We start from the raw sequence: 27,940 nt of genomic DNA, 5'->3' as shown, positions 1-27,940 counted from the left end.
CAAGAAAAAGTTTGACACCACTGCCATAAAGAAATGTACTCACATTTATTGAATACAAAGTCATTTAACATAACCCAAATTATACACCTGAACCCCTTGCGCAGATTGAATGTGAATGAATGAGCCCTTTTATTTGTAATGATTAACAAACCAAATCTGTCCAGTTCTTAATGTTTTGGGACAGCCCAAAAGACAAGTGCAAATTCATTTTCCACCACACAGTGGCCCTGTATGTGAGATTTCAGTCTGACTTGTTTTCTGTTGATGCTGTGTAAACAGACACGTTGACAAACACTGGCAAGAGCCATTTTTGCCACAGCTGGTGCCCAACATCTAAGGATTACAATGCTAAAACAGGAATTGGAATTAAACTTCATCCGGTCCAGATGTGAGATGCAATATTTTAAGTTTTCTGAAAACAAGACAGTTGAATAAAAGACAATCACATGAAGATCATTCATTATTTAATTATTTAAGAATAATTCAAGAAGCACTGAGATGGGTTAAAGTAATGAATTGCACTGTAACCCAGGGAAAACCCAGCACTAATGATCCGGCAGGCAGAGAGAGGCCTGCACCGTAATGCTGTGAGCAGTGGCTCAATGGGGAAAACGGTCACTTGAGGAAATTGTGGAAAAAAACCCACAAGATGGACACAAATTCCAATCACCTTTGGTGAACAAATTTAAAACACGCACACCAAAAAAAACAAAACTTTGGTAATTTACATCTCTGGCACCTGTAGCCATGTGAAAGAAAAGGCAAGTGAAATATGTCCAGGTCATGTTCTTTCACCATGCTTCCTTCTGAAAACATGATGATGCAGCAAACTTCACCTCAGCACCAAAGAGAACACACTGTATATATACACACACACACACACATATATATAACTCATATATACAGGTACATCCACAGGCGTATGTAAGGCGTCAAGTGCACATCAATGGTTTGTCAACAGGTTAAAAAAATGTGCTGAGCTTCAAACACGGACAGTTCATATCTTCACCCAGCGGACTAAGTGCTCGTTGTCTCCTTTGTGTCATAATGATTTTCAGCATCAAGGCCAGAATTTCTCAAATGCGGTGATTTAAGAATTCCTTTCATTCATGGGTTGCTGTATTTTCAATTAAAAGTGCACCACAAAGGTGGTCTGATAATGACCTATTGTACTCCCATAAGAGCCCACCAGTCCCTTACCCTAAAAATTAGTAGCTAGTCAGGCCAAAAAAACTAGCAGCTGTCCAGAAATGGGAAAGTGAAATTAACTTTCAGACGGATTGTAGTCTCCCTGCCCAACTCAGATTTCAGGTAAAAACGTGAGAGCTGTACTGTATATGAACATACACTAAAGCTTTTGTAAGGAATGTGCAGAGCTTTATTACGATTCAGATTAATTGAAGGTCTGCAGTTAACAGAGATTTCAAACACACCTGAGATGTTCAATCGCAACTATCAACATATGCTGTACATATACACACACAAGTGTGCACAGGTTTCAACACCTTGAGCCAGTGGTGATCTATAATACCTGGGCAGGGTCAGTATCTCATTCTCCTGAATAATTCTATGATTTTACGTTGATTACTTGAACGTACTCTTCATAATTCTTTAATTGAATAAGAGATTGTTTTAAAAATGGTGAGGTCAATAATCATCAGCGATTTCTATAAAGTATGCTGTTATTTTTCCACATTCGTTAGGATCTCCAGCCAGCAACAAGAGCTTTGTTTCTAGCTTGCAAGTCAAAAGTACTTATACATTCACCATTATATGCAATTTCTATAAAAAAACTGGAGAAGTCTGTGGATGAGCTGCCTTACTGGTTTTCCTGTAGTACATAAAGAACAGATTATATGCTGGCATTGTGAAAATTCGTATGTTGTTGTGACTCACAAGGCAACTCCTGAGTGTTTCAATGTAGTGCCAAGAAACCTTTGTTCTTGGAGAATGTTTAAAATAGTCGTTGGAGCCCCCTAAGAGGTTTAATTGGTTAAGGAGGTCACCTGAGCATTGGCCTAGCTCTACAGTAACGGGTTCGAGCTGGGGTCATGTCACTAGCTGACTGTGACTTGGCTTCCTCGAGTGGAAGTGCGCAGTTGGCTGAGTGGCGCCAACGGCAGGGTGCGAGTCAGTCAGCATCTTTCGGCTATAATAGACATTCTGATCCCAGCGGCCTCATAGGAAGTTCCAGTGCTGTCCCTAAAGGAAGCACACCTCTCCTCCGGTCGCCACAGAACCCCCCACAGGGGTCCATGCTGCCTGCGCCCTTTTAAAAGACGAACGGCCCAAAGGTGGGCGGGTCGAAGGAGTCTGCCTACGCTTCCTCTGTCTCCCGTGTGCGGACTCAGGCTTGTAGCCCGGAGCCGAGAAGTGAAAATCACACAACCGGCATTTCCACATCTGGAGGGCACTTCATTATAAATTAAAACAAGTAATCATTAGGGAGAGCCAAAGAACAAAGCAGGTTAAGTCCACTGCCATTCTGACCCGTCAGCCCTTGGAAGCTGAAGAATGTGGACAAAAGGGCAGTGCTGTACCAGCAGTAAGCAAATAAAGCTCCCAAGAGTTCGGTATATAAATATATATATACAATAAAATACATTAAAGGATAAAGACATGCACTCTTAGCAGTCAGAGAAGCAAATGGAATAGGGCTTAAATGAACTCTTACCATGTAAGGAGTAACAGATTTTAAAACATTGTTAAGCGTATACACTAAAACTGCTAAAATGTTTACTTGCCTACATTTTTTAAGCTAACTTGACCCACCCTGGCAAAAACGCAGCAAAAGTGGATGGACTTAACTTTTATTTTCTGCATGCTAGAATTGGAAATCCATCCCATCTACTTTTTTTTAGAACTCTTACACAGCCCATAAACATAGTGAAAACAGCAGGCTTTCATCTGTATCTTCATGGCGATACAGTATCATGAATCACCGTGTTGTCTCATGAGAAAACTAACATTTTAAACCAGTCTTTTCCATGTTTAAACAGGAATTTCAGGACCAGGCATTTCAAACAGCCATCATGTTTTTTTCAAGGTTTGAGCCCTTAATTTCTCCTGGTTTCTCCAGTAAGGGACCATAGCCTAAGGCTATCCTAGTAAGTAGGAGATAACGTTCAAATTCTAATTCTAACACCTTTTTAACATTGTGCATATTATTTCAGGAGGGCTGGGTAAAAGTTTACATTTTCAATACCTACATTTATGACATTTTCTTTTTTTTAAATACACTTCTTATTTAGTATGCATACACCCTGATGATGTATTGGCAATCTGAGCAGTTATGGGTCTAATTTGTGGGACAACTCCCTCCCCCTGTTTTAAAATGCACCCCAAACTGACCCCCCCCCCCGTATATTTGCCCAGTTGATTAGATCAGGGCTGGATGTGAGACACAGCCCCTCTCCACCTCCCTCCCTCCTTCTCTCTCTCTCTCGCTCTCCCTCCCTCCCTCCCTCCACCTCCTCCTCTCAGCTCATCTTCTCCAGGTACGCAGACAGCAGCAGCTCAGGCGGCAGGAACTCCTCCTGCTTGTTCATCACCTCCGTCTGGCGTGTCCCGTCACAGTCACAACCTGAGCCGCGAGGCAAATCCCGAAAATCAGAGCATTAAAAAACCTCCAGGAAACATTCGCTCATCCAGTCCAAGAACTACATGGATTCAATCGCCCGAGATAGTTCTTATGTCATCATTCTGACTTAATGTCACCGACTGTGCTGCTCTCTCCTGCAAAGACTTTATTTAAAAATAAAATGAATTATATTTTCCCTAAAAATCTCTTTACTGCTTTTCTGTGGTGTTGGGATACTGATGAGCACAAAGGAACAATCAGGGTACAGTAACCGTTAGCAACAGAAAGATGACGCTTTATACAAAAAGGTACTTACTTGCTGAAACAAGGTCCATATACTGACAGATAGCATGAAGCAGCAGTCTCTCATAGCTAAAAATAAAACGAAATGGCAAATAACTATGAATATAAAATAATGCATGATAAATAACCAGCCCCAAAGAGCATCTAAACACAGCAGTAAAAAAAACTACACCGTAGTGGCTTACTCTGTTTTAACAATGCGTTTAATCTGAATTAATATCACATCAGAGCAAACCTGACCTTGCGATTGATCTTCCTGCACAAACAAGGACGCGGCCCTGTCGTGTCCTGGGAGGAGAGCTCCTACCTGCTCCCGAGCCTCGTGGTGTAAACGGACCGTGGCTGAGCGGAGAAAAAACGCAACAGCTCTTCTTCCAGCACTTCCAGGGTCCCCTGTGGCGGAAAAGAGGGAGAGGAGAGAACATGGCTCCATCAATGCGAGTTCACCATGTCAATCAGTAACCATGCAGTTTAAAAACTGACGAAGAGTATGAGCTTCTCCATTCCTGACATGCCAGGAAGCTTACAGATATTGCTGTAGGAATCAACGCTGACAATGTTTGTGCTTCAGGCTGAAGCTGACCACTGGATCTTCCTTAATGTTAGTGCCACGCCCTGCTCCAAAAGTCATTCTACGTATCCAGCAGTCAGAGGTTTCTCAACCGAATCCCTTATTAGGAGGCTTATGTCATGAAAGCACAGCACCCAATTAAAGACAAACGGATACCAGGAAAAACTGGCCAGCGGAAAAAAAACACTCCCACTGTGTGGGCTTCACCCTCACCATGGGAACCTGCTTGCGTTTCAGCGTGGTGCGAAGCCTCCTGTCGATCCGCAGAAAGCAGCTCTGGGGGCTGTAGGCCGGATTCACTGAGGAGAGGAAAAGCTCAAGATTACCTGCTGCCGGCCAGAGCTCATTAGCTCAAGAAGCACTGCCTGTGTGTGAATGTGCAACAGGAAGACTAACTAAGCTGAGATCACGAGTCATTTTATTTAAGTGGCAAATGTGTTTGTTAAGCTTTCAGATCTATTTATAACACATTAAGAAAGAGATCTACAGTCCTGATTTTGGCTCCTACTCAAGGCCTGCTCAAGAGTATTACAGTACAGAACACTAGTACAAGCTGTGTGAAGACTGACATTTCATTTTGTCACCAGCTGGAGCCACTTGTTCTCTAGATGGACAAGCAATACTTCAGCTCAAGAGGAAAATCCCTTGTAGTAGCCCAGCGGTCAGCACTTCAATGAATGAACAGCAGCTGGCTCCCCCTGTTACTGCGCAGTAAGAGGGGGGCTCACCCTCTCGCTGGTCCTTCTCTTTCTCGGGGAGCTTGGCTCTGCGACTTCTCTTGGCCTCCTCCTCCAGGAGGCCCAGCAGCTTCTCCTGCTCCTCTCCGGAGCGGTTCATGAAGTCGTTCCAGAGCTATCGAGACAGGGGAGACACGCGAGCCCTTTCAGCTCAGGTTGTGCGATACTGTTCACGCACGGTGGGGCCTTTTCATAAAAACAGTAAGAAAAGGTCCTGAGGGCGCATACATCCAGCTGATGGAAGCTGTCAAGTAGGGTGAGCATCAGGGGTATGGCCGCCTGCAGGGTGGCCAGTCTTGACAGCAGCAGACTGACCCCTTCTGGGTGCTGCCTATTAAGAGCAAGTGGAGATCAGCGAGTTTCAGCTGCTTAGGAAAAACACAAGGGCTCTGCAGTTTAGACCAGAGAGCATATTTGCTGTTGATCTCTGCTCAGAATTGGAGAGTCTCCAGAGTTTCTGAAAGGCACACTCCCGATCATAGTATTCCATGATGGCAGAAACAATGTGTATCTACATACCATAGCGCACTGTGAACAGGGCCCTTCGACTGACACGCAGGTGTGTGCTGCACTCCGCATCTCTCAGAGTCTCCCAGTTTAACGTAGAAGATGCAGAGAGAGAAGATCTGAACCTCCTATGACTGCTCTCGGTTCTATAGTAAGCTCTGTATGAGTGATTCTATGTAATTAACATTACCTGGATATAATTAGCGTTGGTGCAGGCCTCAGTGAAGACTGACGGGGAGGCAGGGTCTTCGCCGGTCTCTCCTTCATCTTTAGAGCACTCGTCTCTCTCCAGCAGGTTGGTCAGGTAGCGAGCTGTGAGCACACACAAGCACTGAAGCACAGCCTAGGCACTGACTGTAAGACACTAACCCACAAGGCCTGTTTCTGCTGGCCTATCCGGAGGACTACCAATCGCTTTCCTTCCTTAGGAGCTTCGAACTCCCAAGATCAGTGACGCATTTACGACTTTCTCAAAACGCCAGGCATCCACCTGCAGTTCCGAGTAGAAATAAAGAACACATTTTTTTTTTAACAATAACAGAAAATAAGGGTACAGGCCCCTTGTCCTTCACAGGCCCAGCTTATGAGTTACTACAGTCCTACTGTAAGGTTATCAAGTCATGCTTTTCTAAAATGTTATCACAAAACCAAAGGTTCTTTATCAAATAAAGGGTTTAGATATTCTTTATGGTCCATTGTCTTACTTGGATAAGCTCTAATTAATCATCTATAGGTGTTGGTTTAAATTATTTTCTTCTGACAAGTGACATCTGACACCTACCGGTATAGCTCTTAAAAGAGCCAGTGGTCTCAAGTACACCAGCCTGACTCAGCAGTTTCCAAGAGACTCTTCACTATTCTAACTATACCTATTCCATAAATAGCCATTCTACACTAAGGAACAGTGACAAGCACATGAATAAAATCAAGGGATGTTATGTTACAACAGTACAACACACTTGTAAGGCTTCAATTAGAATATTGTGCACAATTGTGGTCACCGTGTTTTAGAAAAGATGCTGCTGCTCTGGAATTGGTCAGGAGCAGAGCGGCCAGAAACACCACTGGGCTTAAGGGAATGTCCTGCAGGGACTGGTCTGAAGAGCTCACTTTCTTCAGTCTTTGGACTGGGCACCCGAGACGAGAGTCTGGAATTCTCAAAGGCAGTGGCAACCCCAACCCAGCAGGCCTTATTCGGAACCAGCGGTGCACCCCAAAACAGGACACTAGTGGAAAACTAATATGTGTGATGGTACAAACTACTGACGACCAGACAGGCCTGAAGGGGCTCCTCTCGTCGGTATCTCTTCTTATGGTCTCTGGGTCTCAGGCTCAGGTCGCAGTGAGACTGTAGCAGAGACCTGACACAGGGGCGCCGTATAAATGGCTGACCCTGCGCTCTGACCCCCAGCTTCTCTCCCTGTCTGTGTGTCTCATGGAGAGCGAGCTGGGGTCTCCAGAAAGACAAATGCCCAATACAGGAAGTTGTATATGGCCAATAAAGCGATCCTATGAGGAACTTACTGTTCTCAAGGCGCCTCAGGCTCTTCCGCCCCTTGGCCCTGGGGATGAGGTCCGAGTTGCGAATGGCCTTGTTGATGAAGTACTGCTTCCGCTTGGCAGGAGAGATGCGCTTGGCAGGTGAGCCTGTCAACGAAGGGTCCGGGCCATCGACAAGTCTGCAAGACACAGGTCACCCAGCCACGTGAACCCACAGGCAACAGGTGTTTGTAGCTGCAACTACATAAATCAACTCCACAGACGTATAAACGTGCTGATCACAGTCAGCAAAAACTATGGCCATTTCTCTCATGACCTGAAAAGCAAACACTTCTCATGCAATTAATAAATTGTAAATACCTGCCTGAAATAAGGGTAGGTACCGCAACTAGCCGAAACAACAGCAAATATTACAATCTATACACACGCTAGCTCAAGCTATGCCTACTGGCATCAGACATTTTATAATTCGGGATGAAGTGATGTTAGAGGGACGTTATAAAAACAAGTGGTGACTCGCCAAATTTCAAACCCTGAATTTATATGCAAGGTAACTCGAGACTTTATGAAAAACAGAAAGGATTTTACTGTGTGCTAATGTCACATGGGGTAAGCTGTAATGAAAACTGTTGTATTCAATGTACATTTCATGTCTGGGGAAGCTCGTGTTACGTCAAAATGGTGAGCTGGACAGCAACACCCACGCAGAGTGAAAGAAATCTTCCTACTAATCCCAGACCTGGCTGGTTCTTGTCCATTCAGTGACAAGAACTGGCCAGCACAGGCACAGGCACAGGCACAGGCAGGGCAGGGCAGCCATCTCAGCGCTTAGGTTACGTCACTGCACTGCACAGAATGCCCCGTGAGGGAAGGACATGTCTGTGAGCTACTGGTAAGGAACATGCCCAGACGGAAACCTTCTGCTTTCTGGACAGGCCGCCCTTATCTGTACACGAGACAAACTGAAGGCTCTCAGCCCCTCCCATTTAACCTTCCGTTACTATGTGCAGGTGAGCGAGGGCGTCATCTCGGCTGCTTCTCACTGGGACAGCCTCGCTCTGTCAACAGTATAAGTCAAGCTGACTTGGCAACTGGAGGCCAAGGAGCTGACACGTTCAACAGCCAAGGCAGGGAGGCCTCACAGAAAAAGCAGCTGCTTGCCAGGTGAGCTGCAAACCCATAGACTTGTAAGAGAAAACCTGTCAAAATCAAAGAAAGTACCAAAGCACTCACCGCCGGTCCATTCTAAGCTTGTATCTCAACACATAACACACATGAAGACCAATCTTCACCCAAGCGTAGGTCTAGCGTTAAGTTAAAGACAGCCCCCATTCTTTTTTCCCCCCATTTTAAAATAAGTTTGATCATTTGTATAAAGCACGTGAACAGATTTTTATGAATATCGTCTGCACAGATTGCTTACAGCTAATATAATGACCTTTAACACAACATCACTGACACGCCAGTGTGACTCACTTAAGTGTCAAAGTATACAGGCAGGATTCACACAGAGGAATGTCATCCAACTCCGACTTTCAGTCAGGGCAGTAATAGAAGTCTATTCAAAAATAAAAGGGCGACGGTTTTAGAAAAGGGTCAAAATCGGAACTGTGAGGCAAAGAATTAAATGAGTAATGTTTGTGGGCAGAAATAAAATACTTCAACCTGAAGGCTAATGGCAGGGAGCCACAGTCTTGGCCAGAAACCAGGCAAACTCGGTCAGAATTGGGCAGGCGAATCGGGGTCCTTTAAGAGAAGTGGGCGGGGCCAGCGCGCAGCGTTGATTGGCCGACACAGCCGGCTGACTGAAGCACATGCCCACAGTAAAAATAGGCACAGATACGGAGCGTGTCATTAGAAAAACAGACTTTTTTTTTTACATGAAATATTTAACATTAGATTCCCAACGATGTCATATGCGACGGGCTACGTGAACCTTATTTTTGGGTTCCAACTGACATGTTCTACATACAGGGCAATTCAGATGACAAAAACAGTGTAATACACAGATTACGTCTACATCACCTACGTATATAGCCAAGGCAGAAATTAAATTATTTAATGGAGGGGAAAGGAAACCTCACGCCGATGAAAATATACCACATCGCAAGCAAAGTTAAACATTAAGCATGCCTATTAAGATCAGAAACTGAACGTATTTAATTTCCTGGTTCATCTAAAGCCATTCTTTTAAAAGAATATCTCACATATTCCATAGCATATATAAATATGATCAAAATGGCGTCGAAAGACTGTCCAAAAACAAACTCCTAAGCCAGAGAGTTTTATATTTTATTTGCATTGCAAGCAGCATTAAGAAACCTGAGTACCCGATGTCATAAACCAATTAATTTTTCCCGAGGACCACTCTGAAGATCAACATTAATATTCCACCTCCGAGTTACGCCCAAACAACACCTGAGCAAACCTCGAAAAAACACCAGTTCTCTCTTACATCTTTGTACCATAATTAGGTCAAACCAGACCTATTTTTTTATGCGAAACATTTTTTTTCTCAGCAAAATGTGCTTTGTACTTACATATAATCTTCTTCCCCGACGCTGTTGTTATTATTGTTCAGCACCACCATATTTACGGAGAGACGTCGGTGAGACAACGGAGCTGATTATACAGAGAGACCGGAGGGTGGTGGTGGGGGGAGGTAAAAAAAACAGACTAATTATAAAAAGTAAATAAAAAATAAACCCGAAATATGAATATTTACAATTCCTGTCGCTCTCCCGACAGAAGCCGGAGCCCGCAGTCCAGGAAGTGATCACTTCAGTGAGGAAGTTGAATGCAAGGCGGTGTCAACGCCCCTGGGTACCGATGGTAGGAGGGGGAGCCGTGGACTCTGATTAAAATTCATATTTCTCACGCAGCAGCAAGCTTAACAGTCTGCACCGTGCTGTGGTCGGCGAAGAAGTGACACGCCTCTCTCTCTCAACATTTCTGTAACTGCGGGGGACACGGCGGCCGCAGTCTCAGAGCCGGGACGGGGAAACGGCATGCACCCCCAAAAGGCAGCGGTGGGGCTTGGGGGGGGACTCATTCATCGTGCAAACCCCCATCATCCACTTGCGCTGACTGATCATGAACAATCAGCTCATTTAGAAAGGTTTTTTTTTTAGAATCTCACGTGAGTTTGATAGTTCGTGAAGAGTGCATACTTCTTGTGAAACATTTTTGCGAAATAAAGTTGATTTGGATAGAATACAAATCCGTATAAACCTTTGCTTCCCCCCCCCTCACAATACACGTGTGGCTGATTTTCCTGGCTTTTTAAATGGATTCAGACACACAGAGACCCGTGTTTTCCGCATCGATATTGCTTTTCTTCACCCGAGCCTTTGCCATACCTATAAAACTCCACTCTTGTGCAGGGGTCTGGCGCGATTGCTTTGGAATACACAAGGGGGAAGAGTGTTTTAAACATAATAAAAAATGTTTTCGTGCCGCCCCAAACTGCGGAATCGCACTACTTTCCGTCAAGAAACAAAAATAGATATACTGTGTATTTTTTATATGTAAAAAAACCTTTTATATGTGCATAAAGAAATGGCGAGATAGTAAACCGATTACATTGTGCTATGAGCCCCCGAAAGCTACCGAGAGCTCAGATGGACTTACGCCCCACTGCGGCGTATTCGCGATGAAATGTTACAGTTTGTACCGAAAGTGAACAGTCTCAGGCATCCTTGCGTTACTCCGTACGACCGCGTGGCCTAATGGATAAGGCGTCTGACTTCGGATCAGAAGATTGAGGGTTCGAGTCCCTTCGTGGTCGGTTTTATCTGCCAAAAGAAGAATAAAGCATTATTCTTTTGCCAGCAGCCTCTATCACCCTGCAACTCCCAGCTGGCAGCCCACTGAAGCTCAGCAGCTGTGAGCCCGGTCAGTACCTGGATAGGGGACCTCCTGGGAAAGCCAAGGCTGCTGCTGGAAGAGGTGTTAGTGAGGCCAGTAGGTAGTGCTCACCTTGCAGTGACAGGGACTATGATGTAAAAGAGTCGCCGTCCTTCGGATGAGACGTAAAACCGAGGTCCTGACACTCTGTGATCATTACAAATCCCAGGGCGTTTCTCAAAAAGAGTAGGGGTGTTAACCCCGGCGTCCTGCCTAAATTTCCCCCTGGCCTTTACCAATCATGACCTCTTAATAATCCCCATCTCTGAACTGGCTTCATCACTCTGCTCTCCTCCCCACTGAGTGCTGGTGTGTGGGGAACTGACTGGCACACTTTGGGTGCCATCACAGCATCAAGTTTGGTGCTGCACAGTGGTGGTAGAGGGGATCCCCATTACCTGTAAAGCGCTTTGTGGATTGTCCGGAAAATCGCTATAAAAGTGTGAGGAATTATTATTATATTTAAAAAAGAACTGTCCCCTGAAATCGGTTTCACTGCTTTAAACTGAAAGTCTAATTACTGTATGACAATTAAGCTACGGCGTGATTATCGCATGACGTACTCGAGACTGTCATTAAGAAATTATCGATTTGCTTTTGTAATAACGAGATAAGTTTCTTATAATTACGAGATAGTTCATTAAATATTTCCCTTGATGGCAGGAATGCGCTTCCCAAACCTCCAAATACACAACATCGTATATTTTGAGTCAATCCACACTGTTATATTATCCCTTTTCAAATAACCTGTGAAAATGATATATAACTCTTAATGATAAATTTTATTTATATTCACCAATTAACTACTGTTTCCTACGTGCGATTGTTATTATGACGTTTCTATTGTGACGTCACGTTGCCAAGGTAAATATAGATCGTAGTTTTTTAAACCGCTGGGATTTATTTTCTCGGTAAAGATGGACGATCCGGTAAGGCTTTTTATATCTTGTGTACTTAATATTTTGTAATAGTTGTAACTTCAATGGCCTGTTTATAAACAAACTACTAAAGAGATTGTGAAGCACTGATAGTTTCTAAACTAAAACCTAAATAACGTAAAAAAGTTGGTAAGACTCTAAATCATTCAGTAGTGATTCCACTTTTCTGTTCACTAGAATGTCACGTTTTATGCCTAAAAAATACATTGTAGCGCTTTTTAAAGGCTACATGACATATATATTTTACATTAGTATAAAAGCAGAAATAATACTGTCCACCCTGATTTGTATATGTCTTGCAGAAAAGTAAACGTTAAGTAAATAAGAAAGCGTAGCTAAACGTGTGTGCAGTGAATTTAAGCACCTGGCCTGTAGGTTGCAGATCGACTGAAAACTTGTGTATCACACAGACAGATAGTTGTACTACTGTATCACACAAACATACTGTGTAAATGGATGTACAGTATGTAGTGGTATGAAGGACTGCCTGCTGACCAGGGATTCATGCCGGTGACTGAAACAAACATTCAGAAACATTTGTTTATGTTCTTGAAGGGGGAAGACCCAAATTCTCTGCAGGACAACCTTGCCGCACTGCCTGAGCGGAAACCAGCAGTGAGAGACCAGAGAAGGGACTTCAGCGATTGTTTTGATCAGAATGGGCAAAATCTTCTGGGGCCTTTCAACCAGGTGCAGTTTCTCAAAGAACGCATTCCAGACAGACATGATCCTTCCAGTGTGTTGGTTTCTGCTCTTACAGTCCAACCCTTCACCATATTCTACCTGAAAACATTGCAGTTGCTGGTGGCCGTCCAGATGTTTTCTTTCAGAAAACACTTATTATTGTTTGGAGAGTCAGATCTGGGATTGCTTTGGACTGATTTTCAGGGGATGTTATCTTTTTGATAGTCAGTTTACACTTACACATAGTTCCTTGGTGTCACTATGTCGCTAACATATCATATGTCACTAACAGTGTGATTTCATTTAATTAGGTGTCCGAAATGCAGGATACAGGTCTGAGCGCAGAGGCAGCTGGCACCAGGATCAAAGACTCAGGTACTGTGTAAGACTTTAATCAATCTTGTATTTTTGACAATAACGCTGAAAACTGCACACAAATATTTTTCTCTACATGTGTCCAGTAATGCTGCAAAAAGCCCCACTCTGCACAAACTAAAGATCTCTTCCTAGCAGGAAATCTGTGTACCTTTCATGGAAAAGAAAGTAAATGCTGTTAACTCAACTCATCTGAAATGATGTAAAAGAGGCGTCCAGCCAGAGTATAGTATGTTCAGTGTGCTAACAGACATGGTGGCAGAGTTTTTCCTATGCTGTCCCTTAGCTGGAGTGGTTCACGTGATCTCTATTTCAATTCAACACAGTTTTTTAACTCATTCTATGCTGGTTTTGGGCCTTCTACCTGATTGTAATTTTAGATTGTTGCCCAAAGCTTGTTTCTTTAGTATGAAGTTGAATTAGCGGGACATGTCACTGGGAAGAAGATAATCTAGAACAGGTTGGAGCTCAGTTATCCACTAGTGTCCACAGGAGTTAGATTAATGAAATGGCCTCCCCTCACTTTTTAACCTTTCTTATTTCTTATAAGTCTGGTGGGCTGTAGAGATACGTAGCATGTCACATTGCCTATGTTGAAGTGATAGATTGGACACAAAATGATAAGGCAGGTAATCTAATTGTTTAAAGGAAGTCATGTCCTTTCTATTTCAGAAGACCAGCAAGCTTTGGTAAAGGAAACCCATTGTGCCTTTGCAGGGTACCACTGGACTGAGAGTCCGGAGTTAGAGGTGGATGCGACAGCAGTAACCCCACAAGACCAATCCCGTGATGCACCTAGTACGAGCAGTACTAACGAAGAGGGACACACAGGGACCTGTTCCCCTGCGAGTGAGATCACTCCAGCACAGGTGGGGATATAAGCTTAGGCTGGATTGATGATTGATGGCGAGTTCTTAGGTGCTTTCTCGCTTTGCCAGCACACTCATTCATGACACAAGCAGAAAACGTGAGTGATACTCCAGTGAAAACTGTCTGGTTTTTCATGTTTTGCTGGGACTGGGATCGTCCGGGTTTGTCCTCTAGTATTTGGGCTTTGTTTGGAGACATAATTTCTATGTTTCCACACACTTAGACAAACAAGGAAGAAAACTGCTGTTGGATCTCCAAAATAATATTCTTCTCCAAAACGTGCTGGTTTCCTTATCTCTTTCAGTTTGTCGATACACCTAGTTTCCAGCATAAATACCTGGTCTCACAACAGACAGTTCACTCCAGACTGTCACTGCCAGGACTTCCGTTAACAACAGTTGTGCTTAAGTCAGGACACCTATAATTAACTCTGATTAGCTTCTTCTTTCTTTCTCCAAATGCAAAATGAAGAAAAGCTACAGGAGGTAGAGACTATGCCATATCTTAGACTCCCACCTCTAATGTTACCCCGTATTCTGTCACTGTAGGTCTTCCCTTATGGCCTGGTGTGTCACCAGGATGGGAATGGCATGGCTCCGGATGTCCTGAGGAGCAGGCTGGAGGAGCTCGTAGACCTGGAGACTGAGAAGCCACAGGAGTCTAGAGTTCAGCCCGCTTGTCCCCAGCCCATGGACAGCCAAGACCTCCTCGGCCTCACTCAGAGTGTAGGGAATGAAAGCTCCTTCAGCTCCCAGGCACAGAACAGGGAGACCTTTGTCATGGAAGGCACAGATGAAAGCACGTGTCCCTCTCTGGAGGAGGCCAGGAGGTATGCCTTGAGCCCTGGTGGCATGCACAGTCCTCCCTCCAGTGCCCTGAGGGATATTAGTCTCCTTCAAGCTGCTGCACATCGCCTGGCTGATGTGAATCCCCTGGAAGAGTCTGCACATATTCTTCCATGCGGCCTCCCTGGGCTTTCAGTGATGATGAGGAAGGTCCCACCTTCTTCCTGCACCTACAGCGGTTCATCTTCTTCAATGGGACCTGCCATTACAAACAGGGTAATCTTCAGTCCCAGCACAAATGAATGTAGTATCTTATACCTTTTCAATTACCTGTTATTTCAGTTTTGAATTCAGGGTTCTCTGTGAGGCAGTGTGGCGCTTCTCTCTGTTAATGATCCAGATCGCTTGCATCTGTACAGCATTCTGTTCAGTCGATCAGGCTGCCTTCTCTAGGTGCAGCAGTTTCAGAAACCAGTTCATATTCAATTGCAGCAACTGTTCTTTTTACCAGGACGTGGCGGACGCCGTTGTTTCTGGAGGAAGAGAAGGCTTGAGCTTGGACAGGCAGCTGGAGCTGATGGAGGGCCTGACGGCCGCCAGGCAGGCTCTGCAGCAGAATGCCCTGCTTGAGGAAGAATTGAAACAGAAGAGGTACAGTTGTGAATAAATATTTGACAGCGCTAGCACACTGGGTCAACATTCCTGGTCTGGTCCACAAATTCCTAATTGTCAGAAGGATCTGCAGAAGCAGGTCATCTCAACTCTAATTACCACACTATTAGAATCAAAGGCCACCAATGGTATAGCCAGCTTAGTCTTCTGTAGCTCCTATTGCTAGATGCAGTCCACAATGCATGGGGTGGCACATTCCAACTGTGTGTCTTGATTTCTCAAAGTATTTCCGGCTGGGATTAAGGACGAGGGTGGGGAAAGTCATACATTGGGAGCTCCCAGGGTGAAGGGAAGGGAGAAAGGAAGCAGAAAGGAGGACAGAAGCCTGGGGAGGAGAGGTGGACAGAAGCAGATTGATTGCAGAGGAATGAAGACTTTTATGATATTGTTAATTAAGATGTATGAGGACTTTTTGGCAATTGCTCCTTCACCTTCTTGTAAGCTTCTTCAAAATGAGTGCTGGTAAGGGGACTCTGATAACCTGAGAGAGAGAATGAGAGTCTCTTTTACTTTACCTACAGTATCCCAGCTGCACAGGGAATGAGACAGCAGTCTAGTGCAGGGCACGCACATACAGACACAGAGACAATATAAAGACCCCATTAACCTAACCAGTGCGTTCTTGGAGATGGGGATAAATTGGTGCACTTGCCAAAAATTCACATGAACACATGGAGAACAAGCAAACAACACATAGAAGGTTTTGAATCCAGAACACAAGAAATGTAAGGCTGCAGTGCTAACCACATCGTTGTGCTGCCTTCCTGTCATGTCCGGTGGTAAATTTGAACATGCAGAAAGAGCAGTTTTTTTCAAACTAGCAAATTAAAAGCTGGCATTTTATGAAGGCTATTTTCAGCACTTTAAGTATTATGTCATATGTTTCTATTTTCTAACAGGGCTCATAATACTCTTGGAATATGTTTTTCTGTTGCCAAAACTAAAACTAAAAGAAAAGCCATTATCAGTCACTGTCAAGTGCTGCTGGAGACTGCCACACCCCACAGATATGTTAAAATAGCTTGTCACTCTTCCTTCAAAAGTGATAACAGAAAAAGGGTTCTTTCTGCAAAGCTTGTTTTTTTTCCCTGCAGAATTTTAAATCGTGTAGTAAATGCATAGACTATGCAGTCATATATAATTTCATTTCACACCAAACAGATCATCAATTGAATTGTTTGTTGACTGTTTTCTATCTGACAAAGTTATTGTTCCAAATAGGGGATTACAAAAATTACCAGAAATAACTGAGCAGATTAGTCAATAATTAAAATAAAAAATCATAATCCCTCAATTGTAAAGATTGATCATTGATCAGTGTGTCTCAGTCCCAAGTAAACACTTCACTTTCACTCCACTAGCTAGATGTTTGATTAGTGTCCCTAGAGTTGTGAGTCAAAAATCAATAGTCACATCTACTCACTGTAACTGTATTGTAAACTATGTAATGCATTTTTATTACAGTATATAGTAATGTGGCCTCAAAATATCTGAAGGAGAAAAGTTCAAAAGTAATTTTCTCTTTAGTTTCCTTGCACCTGAAAAACAATATTCCCCAAAGTCTTCCTCTCTTTAGAGTAATGAGAAGAAGCCCCACAATTACATGCCGTAACTTGTACTCAACACTCCTGTCTCTTTTAAAGCTGATATATATTTATAGTGTGTATGTATATATGTAGATGTACTTTATGGTTTGAAACCGCCATTCACAGACTTAAAACTTCAAGTCAAGATCAGATACTGGCTTCAGCCAAGAGGACGCTAGAGGAAGGGATACAAGCTAGGGCTGCTCTGGAACAAGAAAAGTACAGCCTGGAGAGTCTGGAGAAGAGCAGACAGGAGACAGAGGTATTAGAGGTCATTTACGCTCAGAAGGACAATGGGTTAGATAAAGATGTGCAAAACGCATTGTGCGGCAGTAGTACACTGGTGAGCACAAGTATAATGAGAACATTTCTCATACATGTAAATACAGTTGTATATGTTTCTTCGGGTAAGTGTCCTTGGATGTTTGGAGTTAATTTTGTGTTAATAATTCAAAGAGTACTGGAACGACTCAATTTCATACTTCACATATATTCTGTGAAAATATATAGCATGTTTCTGTGAAAAGAGCAACTTGTTTAATATTTTGCGTTATGAAATACTGTTTAACAACCACAACCAAGTTCTTTATGCTCTTTAAGATATATCTTCTTATTTTCTGTAAAATGAAGCTTCCTACAACAGAAAGTGCTTCAGTGTATAGTTGTTTTTTGATCCCAATGTGATTTTATTTTGCAATGCCTCTACTACATTCAGCTTTTATTCTACACACAGAATATGGAAATGCAAGAGCTGAGCTCCTGCCTGGAAGAGGAGAGCACCAGCAATTATGTCCTTAAAGAGGCTCTGAAAGGTGAAAAATCAAAATCTTCCCCTCTGGACTCTGACAAGCAGTTGGACCAGGCTGAAATTGGGACTCTAGCTGCAGAACTAGAGAGCCAGAAAAGACACAATGCTGCTCTTCAGGAAGACAGGAAAAAGATGCTGGATGAAAACAAGGGCCACCTTGCTAAAATGGATGAGCTAAACCTCAGTCTGGAAAGGGAAAGCATGAGGATTTACAGTGTTGGCAGTACTCTGGAGTCTGAGAGGTCTAGATATCAGGCAGTGTTCTCTGAGCAGAAGAGGAATCAGGCTGACATCCAGCAACTCACAGCTGATCTGCAGAAGGAAAAAATAACCAATAGTACTCTTCAAGAAGCACTGCAAAGACTAGCCTCTGAACAACAGAGCTGCCTTCATAAAATCAAGCAGCTCACATTGATTCAAGAGGAAGAGATCACCAGCAATACCAAACTGCACATGGCTGTAGAAGTAGAGAGAACACGTTGCTATTCTCTGGTCTCTGAGTTAGAGGCACAGAAGAGAATTAACAGTGCTCTTCAGAAAGACATACAAATGCTCCTCAGTGCACACCAGAGGAACACTGATACATTAAATGAGTTGAATTCCACTCTGGAAGATGAAAGCACCAGAAATTACAGCCTTCAGAAGGAACTGCAGGCTACAAGAGGTTGTGAGCTAAAGGGATCTGAGCACAGAATGAACCAGGCCAAGATTGAACAGTTAACTGCAGACCTGCAAAATGAGAGAAGATCCAACAGCTCTCATGAAGAAGTCCTGCAAAGACTTGCCTCAGAGCGTCTGAGTCTCATAGCTAAAATCGATCAGCTTGCTCTGACTGTGCAGGAGGAGCACACTCGCAACACCAGTCTCCACATGGCTCTGGAAGCTGAGAAAACAAAACACCATTCTCTTGTCTCAGAGCTCAAGAGGGATCAGTCTGAAATTGAAAGGCTAACAGCAAAGCTACAGGAGAAGGAAAGGACCAACATCACGCTTCAGGAAGACATGCAGAAGCTTCACAATGAGCTGAAGAGCAAACATTTAATAATGAATGAGATGAATTTTAATATGGAAAAGGAAAGCATTAGCAACTGCAGTCTCAGAAAGGCTCTGGAAGATGAGAGCTCAAGATGCAAGGCATTGGTAATCGAGCAGAGGAAGTATCAGGCCCAGATTGAACAGCTATCTGCAGAGGTAGATGAACAGAAGATAATTAACACTGCTCTTCAGGAAGACATGGAAAAGCTCCGCAGTGCGCACCAGAGGAACCTTGAGAAATTAAATGAGTTGAATTCCACTCTGGAAGATGAGAGCACCAGAAATTACAGCCTTCAGAAGGAACTGGAGGCTAAAAGATCAGATTGTGAGCTAAAGGGATCTGAGCACAAAATGAACCAGGCCAAGATTGAACAGCTAACTGCAGACCTGCAAAATGAGAGCAGAGCCAACAAAGAAGTCCTACAAAGACTTGCTTTGGAGCGTCAGAGTCTCCTTGAGAAAATCAATAAACTTACTCAGACCCTGGAAGAAGAGGGGACTCGAACCGTCAACCTAGTCAAGGCAGTGAAAGCTGAAAAATCAAAGTATCACAGTCTGGTGTCCGAGCACCAGATGAATGAGGCAAAAAACAAGCAGCTCTCTACTGAATTAGAGGAGGAGAAGTTAAAGAACAGGAACCTCAGTGGGGAGCTTGAAAGACTGTCTTTTGAGCAACAGATTAATTTTACTGAAATCTTCCAGCTCAATGCAGCTCTATGGGAGAAGAGCATCAGTTATACTAGACTCAACGAGGCTCTTGAAGCTGAGCAATCCCGATGCGGTTTGCTGCTCTCAGAACAGAGCGACAAACAAGCTGAAATTGAACATCTTACTGCTGAACTACAGGACAAGGACAGCAAAGAGAGCTCCTTGCAGGACCACGTACAACAGCTGACCACTGAGATGCAAAACAACTTCAATAAAATAGAACAACTCGGTCAACTTTTAGAAGAAGAGCGCACTAAGAACGGAAGTCTTTTAAAGACCCTAGAGGCCCAGAGATCACAATACCAGACTCTGGTCTCTCAGGAAAAGAGGAATCAGGCAGAGTTTAACCGGCTGGCTGATTCACTAGAACGTGAGACTGCAGACAATGTAACCCATCTGGAGGAACAGCAGAGTAAGACTGCTGAAATTTCCAAGCTCAGTGCAATGCTAGAAGAGAAGAGCTCTAGCTATACCAGACTATGTGAGGTTCTGGAAGCCGAACGCAGCCAAAGGCAGATGTTGCTTTCAGAAAAGGCAGCCAAGCAACTTGAAATTGAAGAACTTACTGCTGTACTACAGAAGATGAAAAATAATGACAAATCCTTGCAGGACCATTTACAACACCTGATTGATGAGCAACAAAACAGCATTCATAAAATCGAGAAGCTAAGCAACGCCCTGGAAGTAGAGAAGTCCAACAGCAATAGACTGTTCAAGTCTCTGGAAGCTGAAAAATCACAGTGCGAGTTTCTAGTCTTCGATCTGGAGAGAAAGCAGGCTGAACTCAATCATCTTAGTACAGCTCTGGAAAAAGAGAAAAACATTAACAGTGATAACCAGGAAGCTTTGCAGAATTTCTCTTCTGCACAGGAGTGTTATCTAGCCAAAATTGAGGAAATTGCTTTGAGTCTAGAAGAACAGAGTACGGACAACACCAGACTCCGAAGAGCTCTGGAGCAAGAGAGGTCATGTTGTCAGGCTCTTGAGTCAGAAAAGAAGATGAAACAGGCTGAGATCGACAGTCTCTCTATCGCATTACAAGAAGATAAATCTCAAGCTGTCACTACCTGTGGGGGTCTGGAGAGTGAGAGATCAAAGTGTCAAGTCATGCTCACAGAGCTTCAAAGTATGCTTTCAGAGATCCAAGAGTTAACTGCTGCCATTGCTGAACAGAGAGGTGTGCAGAGCTGCCAACACCAAGACCTGAAAGATCAAGTGTCTAATCAGCAGTCCAAGCAAACAGAGCGAGTTGTAACTTTAGAAGAAAACAAGCCAGACAGTACTAATCTTTTGGAGGACGTGGTAACTGACCAGTCTGGTTGTGATCAGTGTGAGACTCCCTGCTCTGAACTGAAGGCCAAAGAGGATGAAATCCAGAAACTGTCTGTTGCATTACAAGAGGCAAAATCAAAGAGTCAGGCCTTGGAGACCCAAAACAGCATGTTGGCCACTGAACTGGAATGGGAAAGGTTGTTCAATAGCAGCCTCTGTGGAGAGTTTCGCAACCTTGTCTCTGAGCAGCAGAAGAAGCCACCTGAGTTAAAAGAGTCAGCTGTAGTTGTGGAAGAAGCCAGTACTACTCTTGCCCGTGTTTGTAAAGGGCAGAGCAAAGAGAATGTATTTTGCCAGAGTCCTGTTGCAGAGGATAGCAATACCCTGCCATTGCTATCAGGGGTCAGCGCCCTTATACAGGTCCTGAGCCGGGCAGACGAATTTGGCCAGCAGGTTCAGCAGGCAACAGTGAAGAGGTGGCAGGAGATAGTGCATCAGCACAAGACCTTCATAGAGTGGCTGCTGTCCAAAATGAGCAGGGAAAGGCACTGCAGAGAGAAGCTGGAGGTTTTGGTGGAAGAGATCCCGCAAAGAGTTTCTGTGGACCCCAGGATAAAGCTCTGCTTTGATTTAGACAACCTGCAGGGCGAGGCAAAGAATCAAGACCCCTGCTTGCAGAAGAAGAGGGAGGAGACAGCAGCTGCAGAGTGGGCCAAAGCAAAACAACTCCAGATTGAGGCTGAAGAGCAGAGCTGCTGTCTAGAAAAGGAAAAAAGGGAGCAAGTGGCCAGACTGAGTGCTGAGGTCCTGCAGGAGAGAGAGAAGAGTAGAGAGGAGCAGTTAAAGGAGTACAAACAACAGGTAAGGCAGCAGCAAACGTCTGGGTGACATTTTCACTGTTGTCTAGTCATCTTGTAATCCTTTCAGGTGTCAATGGCTCAGGCTTTATTTTAAAGCTGCAGTTTAAGCGTCCCTAATTTGCCATTGTAAAAAAACGCTATGCCACATTTTCTCAAACTAGTGTAATAGTGTCCCATTTTTTCTTGGAGATGGCATGTAAGGCAGCATTTTGTAAGACTGTGCAAAAAATTAAAAAAGACAACGTACAAGATATTCTCAAAGACCACCTTTTTACAAAATTTGTACCACAGTTTAAAAACTCATTCAAGAAACCTACACACTGGAATTTTTGCATCTCCATGATTCTGTGAATATGAGGTGTGAGGTTTTCAAATGTTTTCTTCAGGTGGAGGGACTCTTCCTTTCCCTTAAGAAGGAGAAGCAGGAATGTGCCCGGCTGACAGGAGAACTGTCCAAGCTGCAGGGCTACCTGCAATCCTTCAGGCAGAAGGAGAAAGAGAAGGAGGAATCGCTGATCATGGAACTGGCAGAGAGGGACAAGAGAGTGGAAAAATATCAGGTGAAACTTTCCAGCTGATACAGATTTGTCTGCAAGAGTTGATGTAAAGCTTAGCGCCCGACTCTGTTTGCCCTCTTCTGAAGCATGTCATCAATAACAGCCTCACCACCTGCTTACACACAGTTGTGCTCTCTTCTCCTTGTTTCACTGTTGGCCCCGAAGCAGTGCTCTGGAGTGACATTCTTAGTGTCTTTCAGGATTTGAAATAGTTGTATCACGTTCTTTTGTGTGCTCCACTGTTCAAACCTAAAGAGAGAGCTATGGTTTGAAGTTTCTATGGCCTTCTAACCTAATCTTGTCAAATGTCACAAGCTGGGTGAAGCAGTGCCTGGTCAGGTTACTGTCAGGTTACAGTGGTGGTTGTGAACCAGTAGATGGCGCCCTTCTCTGGACCAGAATTTTCCAATTCCATTCCCCATGAACACGGGATAGGGGACACTGTGCTGTAGCTGGCATCATTCTTTGAAAGAGATCTTAAACCAAAGTCTTGCTTGACTGCTTGCTCATGAAAGATCCTGTGACAGGTTGTGTAAGACCATGGTGTTGACTAGAGTGTCCGGGAGAAATTCCACTCTGGGCTATTATATTCTGACCTTCCTCAAATTCCACCTTAATTCAGGGGATGAAATAAATCCCCACCTGATCTGCTGTACAGAGGGGCAGTTGGTATCTAACAGGTGCTGCACATCCGTGGGGGGTGAAGTGGGTTCATGTGAAGTGCTTTGGGGAAAAAAAGCAGTATATAGATGTAATTAATTATTATAAGGAATCAATGCTGTAGTTTAACGTTTCTGTCTAAACAGTTCTGACAGAGGATTATGTAGGACACTTCTATTGCTTAAGTGTCTGTGTAAATGTACTGTGTACAGCTTTGATTACAGATAAGGAGCCTCAGTATAAAAGATTGTAGTACTGAGTATTGAGTCAGGTAATAAGCAGATACTGTATATAATTATCTGAGACTTGCCACAACACACATACTAGATTAAGTAACTTTAGTGGGACTAATAGGAAAACACTCAAATCTAGATGGGACAGCATCCTACCTGTACTTCCAGAGTGAAGGATTCATGATTGATCTCAGATTTTCTACATGGTATGCTCTTTTCTTTCCCCTCATGCACAGAAGAGGCAGAAGCTGCTGTTCCTATCTTGGCTGCGGGCCGAGAGTTCAAGGACGTCCCTGAGCTACCAGAAGAAGTTCATTCGGCTGCAGCTGAGCAGTCGCTGGAGCCAGGAGAGGGCCCTGGGCCCGTTCGGCCCTCAGCCAGCCCACACTTCCAGCACCCATCTCAGCGCCTCCCTGCGGGCGAGCCCCCGGCACCGATTCAGAACCGCGGCCTTCGTGGTCATTGCCCTCACAAGGTACGCGTGCTCGTGGGCAGAAGGACAAGGCCTCTCTGCAAGGAAAGTCTTCTTTAGATGTGTTGCAATAGCGGTATTCCATACAATGGGTAAAAGCCAAAGCACTCAACTCCTCTTCCACTCTTCCACCTTTTTCAGTTGCACATGGAACATGGAGTTGCACACGATTGGCTTTAGAAATGAGTGTGTCCCATCCACATACTGGTCAATATGTAAACCCCCTCCAATCACAACTGAGCCACAGAATGGTCCAAATGGAGGAGCTAACACCTTCCTAATGCCTTAATGTCATGCATTAAGCGAGGGCTAATAAAGCTGGTCTTTCAGAAAACTGACAGTCATGCGGGCTCGGAGATTACAAATAGAACAATTCGACCCTTTTAGGGAAGCTCTGCTTAATATGACTGCTCACTGCGAGATTCTTATATGCTTTGAGCTTTTACTGAATATGGCAGAATCTATCCCTACAGATCTTCTTGATTTCTCATCTACAGGATGAAGTGGCTGGCAGGAAGATGGCTGACTGTGACCCAAGTCCGAAGTCCTTTTTCTGCAATACAAGACTTGGAATTCCAGTCAGGTAAATATATATTTCAGCTACAGTCTCCTTGCATACACCATAATTAGCGTTAATCCACCATTTTCTCTTATAAAGTCCTGGGTTAGCATGAGTGAGGTTCTGTAAAGCCTCTATGAAAAACAATACATCTTATTCTTGTGATTCACTTATTATTTAACTGTTGTTTGAACATAATATTATTGAAATTCTTTCTATGTCTAAACTAGACAGCATCATGTACCCTTTACTTTAACTTGAACGCACCCAGTGGAACACCAGCATAGCTTAATCAAGCCAAGGTTGCACATAATTACACTTGTTAAGGGGACATGTTTCTAAGGAAAGCTGGATTTTTCTCACTTTACAGACCCAGTTTCAAGCATTCTTCGGGAATATCAGCCTGACCTCCCCCTGGAAAAGGATGCTCTCATTGCAGATGCAAACGCCCTGACAGCTAAACAGCAACCCTTCTTCCTCAACTAGCTGTAAAGACAAAAAAAGAATGGAAAACAGTTACCTAGTTTGTTTTGAATAGTGTGCTTTTGGTCATTTGGAGTTACAGCTGAAACGTGTTTGTGTTAAGAGCCTTATTTTTTGCCTGCTCTTGTATGAACTCCTTTGTTAAATTGCTTAGGTTTGCTAATCAAGTCCTTGTTGTGACCTCAATAAGCTCTGGCATAAAACAACGTGATAAAAACCCCTTGACATTCTGCTGATGCCATGAGATGCCGCAGTTAAGAACTAACCTGCTTTTCTAACAATATTGTATCAAAGTTATTTTATTAATTTCTACATTACTCTGCTGATGTATCTTGACAGTTATTCCTCTGTATCAGAGAACAATAAAACAGATTAACCTCAATAAAATATTTTTTATGCAAATGACTGCTTTCTTTTGTGCTAATAAATGAGGTTGTTGTATATTACTGGGCCACTTTGCAGGGCAATACTGTGCTCTCTTTCACTATATGTGCAGGAGCTGGCTGGTACAGACAGGGTATTTGGATGATTGTGCCGTACCCATATGTTTCCATAACTCCTGTGCTTTGGTAACCGTGTGTGAATGAGATTTATAGCGTAGGCTGGTGTTTAATGCACGGTGGAATGCTGTTTGACGACCCGACCTTTGTTTGCTTTTGCCTCACAGGTAGAGGATTGATTTGCATACACTTCTCCAAGCCCTTTCCTGCTAATGGGGAGGGGGGGCTGTTTAACCTCCACACACAAGCAGGAGATGAGCGATTCCAGGCAGATCGTGATGTCGACCATCTGCGACTCCGGTAGTTCAGTTTATTCAGCTCGACACGAGTGCCACTCTCTATGTATTCAGTCTCGGCTTGTTTGTTGCCGACACATGTAACCGTGCTTTGGTTTTGCATTCAGGTAGGAAAGGCTGGTGTGTCAACTCTAGGAGCTGAGAGAACTGCTACTCAGAAAGAGAGAGAGACGAGAGAATCCAAATCAATTGCTCAAGTGTTTTCAAGGTGAGGAAATGATCTTCTTTCTGCCTTGGGTTGGTTTTTACCTGAGAAATAGAAGGCGAGCAGGTGGGTGGGCACTATGATGCCACCGAAACTGGGAGCTAGTGGGAAAACTGGGAGATCCCTCACAGATACCCCAGTAGATGCGAGTCCAGACCTGGCTGTGGAAGCAGTGGGATGTCTCCACCCTTACAGTGGACCTGTGCCCAGGCTTAACCGGAGAGTCAGACTTCACCCTCTGGAGGCAGCTGGGCAGTTAGGGAGCTATGCTGTTGCTCCCCTGAATGTGATAGGACCGGGGTGCATGGAGACAACAGGAGAACACAGAAAAGCAGTGCAGAAAATCTGCATTGACCTCCGACCTGTGCTGGCAGCTGTCAATGAACCTGATGACTCTTCAGGGAGATGCCCCTTTGAGCAGGAAGCATCTCTGGTTCAGTGCGGTGTGAGTACCCCAGCACAGAAGGACATCCTTTCTCCAGAGCCGCCATTCCAATGCAGAATGAGCCCTCCGAGCCCCTGGAGTAAATCAGAAGCAACCTGGCTGGTCAAGACTGTTTTGCCTCCCATTGCAAAATCATCAGAGAGGAATTCTCCAAGCCCAGAACACATGAAGATTCCAGGGGTATCTCATCCCTCTGTGGCACTGGTAAGCCTATCTGAGGACAGCAGCTTGATGGGCTCCAATCGCTGCATGGCATCTCAGAACTCTCATCTCTTTCACAAAATGATCTTCCAGCAGAGCAGCCCTGAGACCTCCAGTCCTGTGAGCACAGAGATGGTAAGAGCTTGACATTTATTCTCCCCTATTCACTCCTACCCCATCCTCCATCTCCAGCCCATCTCCACCTTTTCATTTTTTTCAATATCAATGTTCAAATTGAGCTGCATTAAAAACTCTGCATCCACCATCTGAAACAAGAACGAATCCCATACTGTTCCCTTCCTAGATGCACATGGAAGTTCTAAGATGTGAGCATTGCTGTTTGTTAGCAGAAAGCGTGCTAGTAACCAGCACCTATTGAGAATGTGATCATCTTCCCCTGTAGAGAACTTTAAGTGCTTGGAATGTCTGTCTCCCGGCCAGCATGCTGGATGAATGTCATGTACAGATCCTCAGGCCGATTCTCTCTGCAGAGGCCTTCGCTGGAGCCCCAGGAGGTTGGGGTCCCCATTCAGCTCCTGCTCAAGAAAACGAGAGAAAGGGAGATGGAGGGGTACAGGAAGGGAGGCACCTGCCCCGACCACCTCCTCTTCGCAAGAGTTCTTCGCTCCCTGAGAGAGGAGCAGCTCCACCTGGATTCCCGAGCTCCACTGTAAGCAAATGGTGCTGTCAGCTTTCTTGGACAAAACATCCCTCAGACTGCTCCCACGTCAGGGACAAACCCTAAAACTGAAATGACTTTAGGTGCTTTTCATGAAAATGCCCGATGCCCTATTGCAAGGACACTGACCTTCGAGACACATTAACACATTGACCCTCCTGTATATTATGCAATATGGGTAAAAGATAAAAAAAAGTCTAATTTTCATGGTTTCAGAAGAGGTACATGCGACTTGTTAAAAAACAATCTAGTGCAGGAGCCCTCCAGAGAGTCACATCTGAAGAAGTAATAGCTGGTGCAATCTGAGCCATGTGAGAAGCGCTTGCTTGAATGAGTGCATTTGCATTGTAGTTGGAAACTCGGAAACTTTAGTGTCACAGTGACCTGAGTGATTGGGCCTCCAAGCAGGAAAGCTGCTGAGCCATTATGTACTTCCTAGTACAGGTACGATTACTCAGTTTTGACAATGCAAACTGCAGCCCAAAGCCTCCCATTTCAGCATCTTTAAATTCAGAGAATTTCCTCATTAACCCAGCAGGCCAGTTTTGCACGACGACTGTATGCAATATGTTTGAATTACTGCAAAGGAGCAGAAGGTTGCCTCCTTTATTCTTCAACATGTTTGTAAAGGTGTATAAAAAGAGACAATGCTTTGGAGCTTAGAGCTCCAAGTACCAGTGGTCAGAAGTTCTGAAACCCACTTTACAACTTAAATAAGCCAGAACATTTCAATCCATTTGTTTTTCTGTCATTCTTCTTACATTTCAGGGTTCATTCTGATGGGAAACCAATATTTAATCTGCATAATAGGACTAGTATTTCTTTTTATTTATTATTCAATGAGCTGTAGCCATAATTTTGAATGTTCTTATTAGAAAGCATTTTATTTTTGGGGGTGGGAAGCTTAAACATTTTGAATTTCCCTTTTCTGCAGAAATGGATCTGTATACTCT

General features: G+C 44.0%; 2 protein-coding genes and 1 non-coding gene across 3 annotated transcripts; 2 read left to right on the top strand and 1 right to left on the bottom strand.

The window, feature by feature from the left end:
• Positions 1 to 29: 29 nt before the first annotated feature.
• On the bottom strand, positions 30 to 10,125 carry r3hdm4 (R3H domain containing 4). Its single transcript, XM_088907673.1, has 8 exons — positions 9,739 to 10,125; positions 7,223 to 7,377; positions 5,889 to 6,010; positions 5,183 to 5,306; positions 4,668 to 4,753; positions 4,191 to 4,276; positions 3,897 to 3,952; positions 30 to 3,583 (listed from the first exon to the last, which is right to left on the bottom strand). The coding sequence occupies exons 1-8, from the start codon at positions 9,786 to 9,788 to the stop codon at positions 3,480 to 3,482; spliced, it is 783 nt and encodes a 260-aa protein (XP_088763799.1). The 5' UTR covers positions 9,789 to 10,125; the 3' UTR covers positions 30 to 3,479.
• Positions 10,126 to 10,912: 787 nt separating this feature from the next.
• trnar-ucg (transfer RNA arginine (anticodon UCG)) lies at positions 10,913 to 10,985 on the top strand. Its single transcript has one exon. It is a non-coding gene; the product is annotated as a tRNA-Arg (tRNA).
• A 1,036-nt stretch (positions 10,986 to 12,021) lies between these two features.
• On the top strand, positions 12,022 to 24,859 carry LOC148813930 (uncharacterized). The gene is made up of 12 exons (XM_088907676.1): positions 12,022 to 12,033; positions 12,598 to 12,732; positions 13,038 to 13,101; positions 13,819 to 13,970; positions 14,520 to 15,032; positions 15,268 to 15,407; positions 17,141 to 17,276; positions 17,748 to 21,698; positions 22,084 to 22,257; positions 23,384 to 23,622; positions 24,117 to 24,202; positions 24,549 to 24,859. Exons 1-12 carry the CDS (start codon positions 12,022 to 12,024, stop codon positions 24,662 to 24,664), a joined length of 5,718 nt encoding a protein of 1,905 aa, XP_088763802.1. The 3' UTR covers positions 24,665 to 24,859.
• Positions 24,860 to 27,940: the final 3,081 nt, after the last annotated feature.

The sequence above is a fragment of the Atractosteus spatula genome, chromosome 28 (genome assembly GCF_055471065.1).
Source record: "Atractosteus spatula isolate fAtrSpa1 chromosome 28, fAtrSpa1.hap1, whole genome shotgun sequence".
Classification (NCBI taxonomy): Eukaryota; Metazoa; Chordata; class Actinopteri; order Semionotiformes; family Lepisosteidae; genus Atractosteus; species Atractosteus spatula.
This window is presented reverse-complemented; position numbering and strand designations above follow the sequence as displayed.

Excerpts from the sequence above, each read along its gene's own strand:
- LOC148813930 (XM_088907676.1), top strand. Across the intron at positions 15,408-17,140 it reads GAAGAATTGAAACAGAAGAG|ACTTAAAACTTCAAGTCAAG; the intron begins GTACAGTTGTGA and ends CGCCATTCACAG. Across the intron at positions 24,203-24,548 it reads AGACTTGGAATTCCAGTCAG|ACCCAGTTTCAAGCATTCTT; the intron begins GTAAATATATAT and ends CTCACTTTACAG.
- r3hdm4 (XM_088907673.1), bottom strand. The coding sequence starts at position 9,788 with ATGGTGGTGCTGAACAATAATAACAACAGCGTCGGGGAAGAAGATTAT. Across the intron at positions 4,754-5,182 it reads AGAGAAGGACCAGCGAGAGG|TGAATCCGGCCTACAGCCCC; the intron begins GTGAGCCCCCCT and ends TCCTCTCCTCAG. Across the intron at positions 3,953-4,190 it reads ACCACGAGGCTCGGGAGCAG|CTATGAGAGACTGCTGCTTC; the intron begins GTAGGAGCTCTC and ends TTTTATTTTTAG.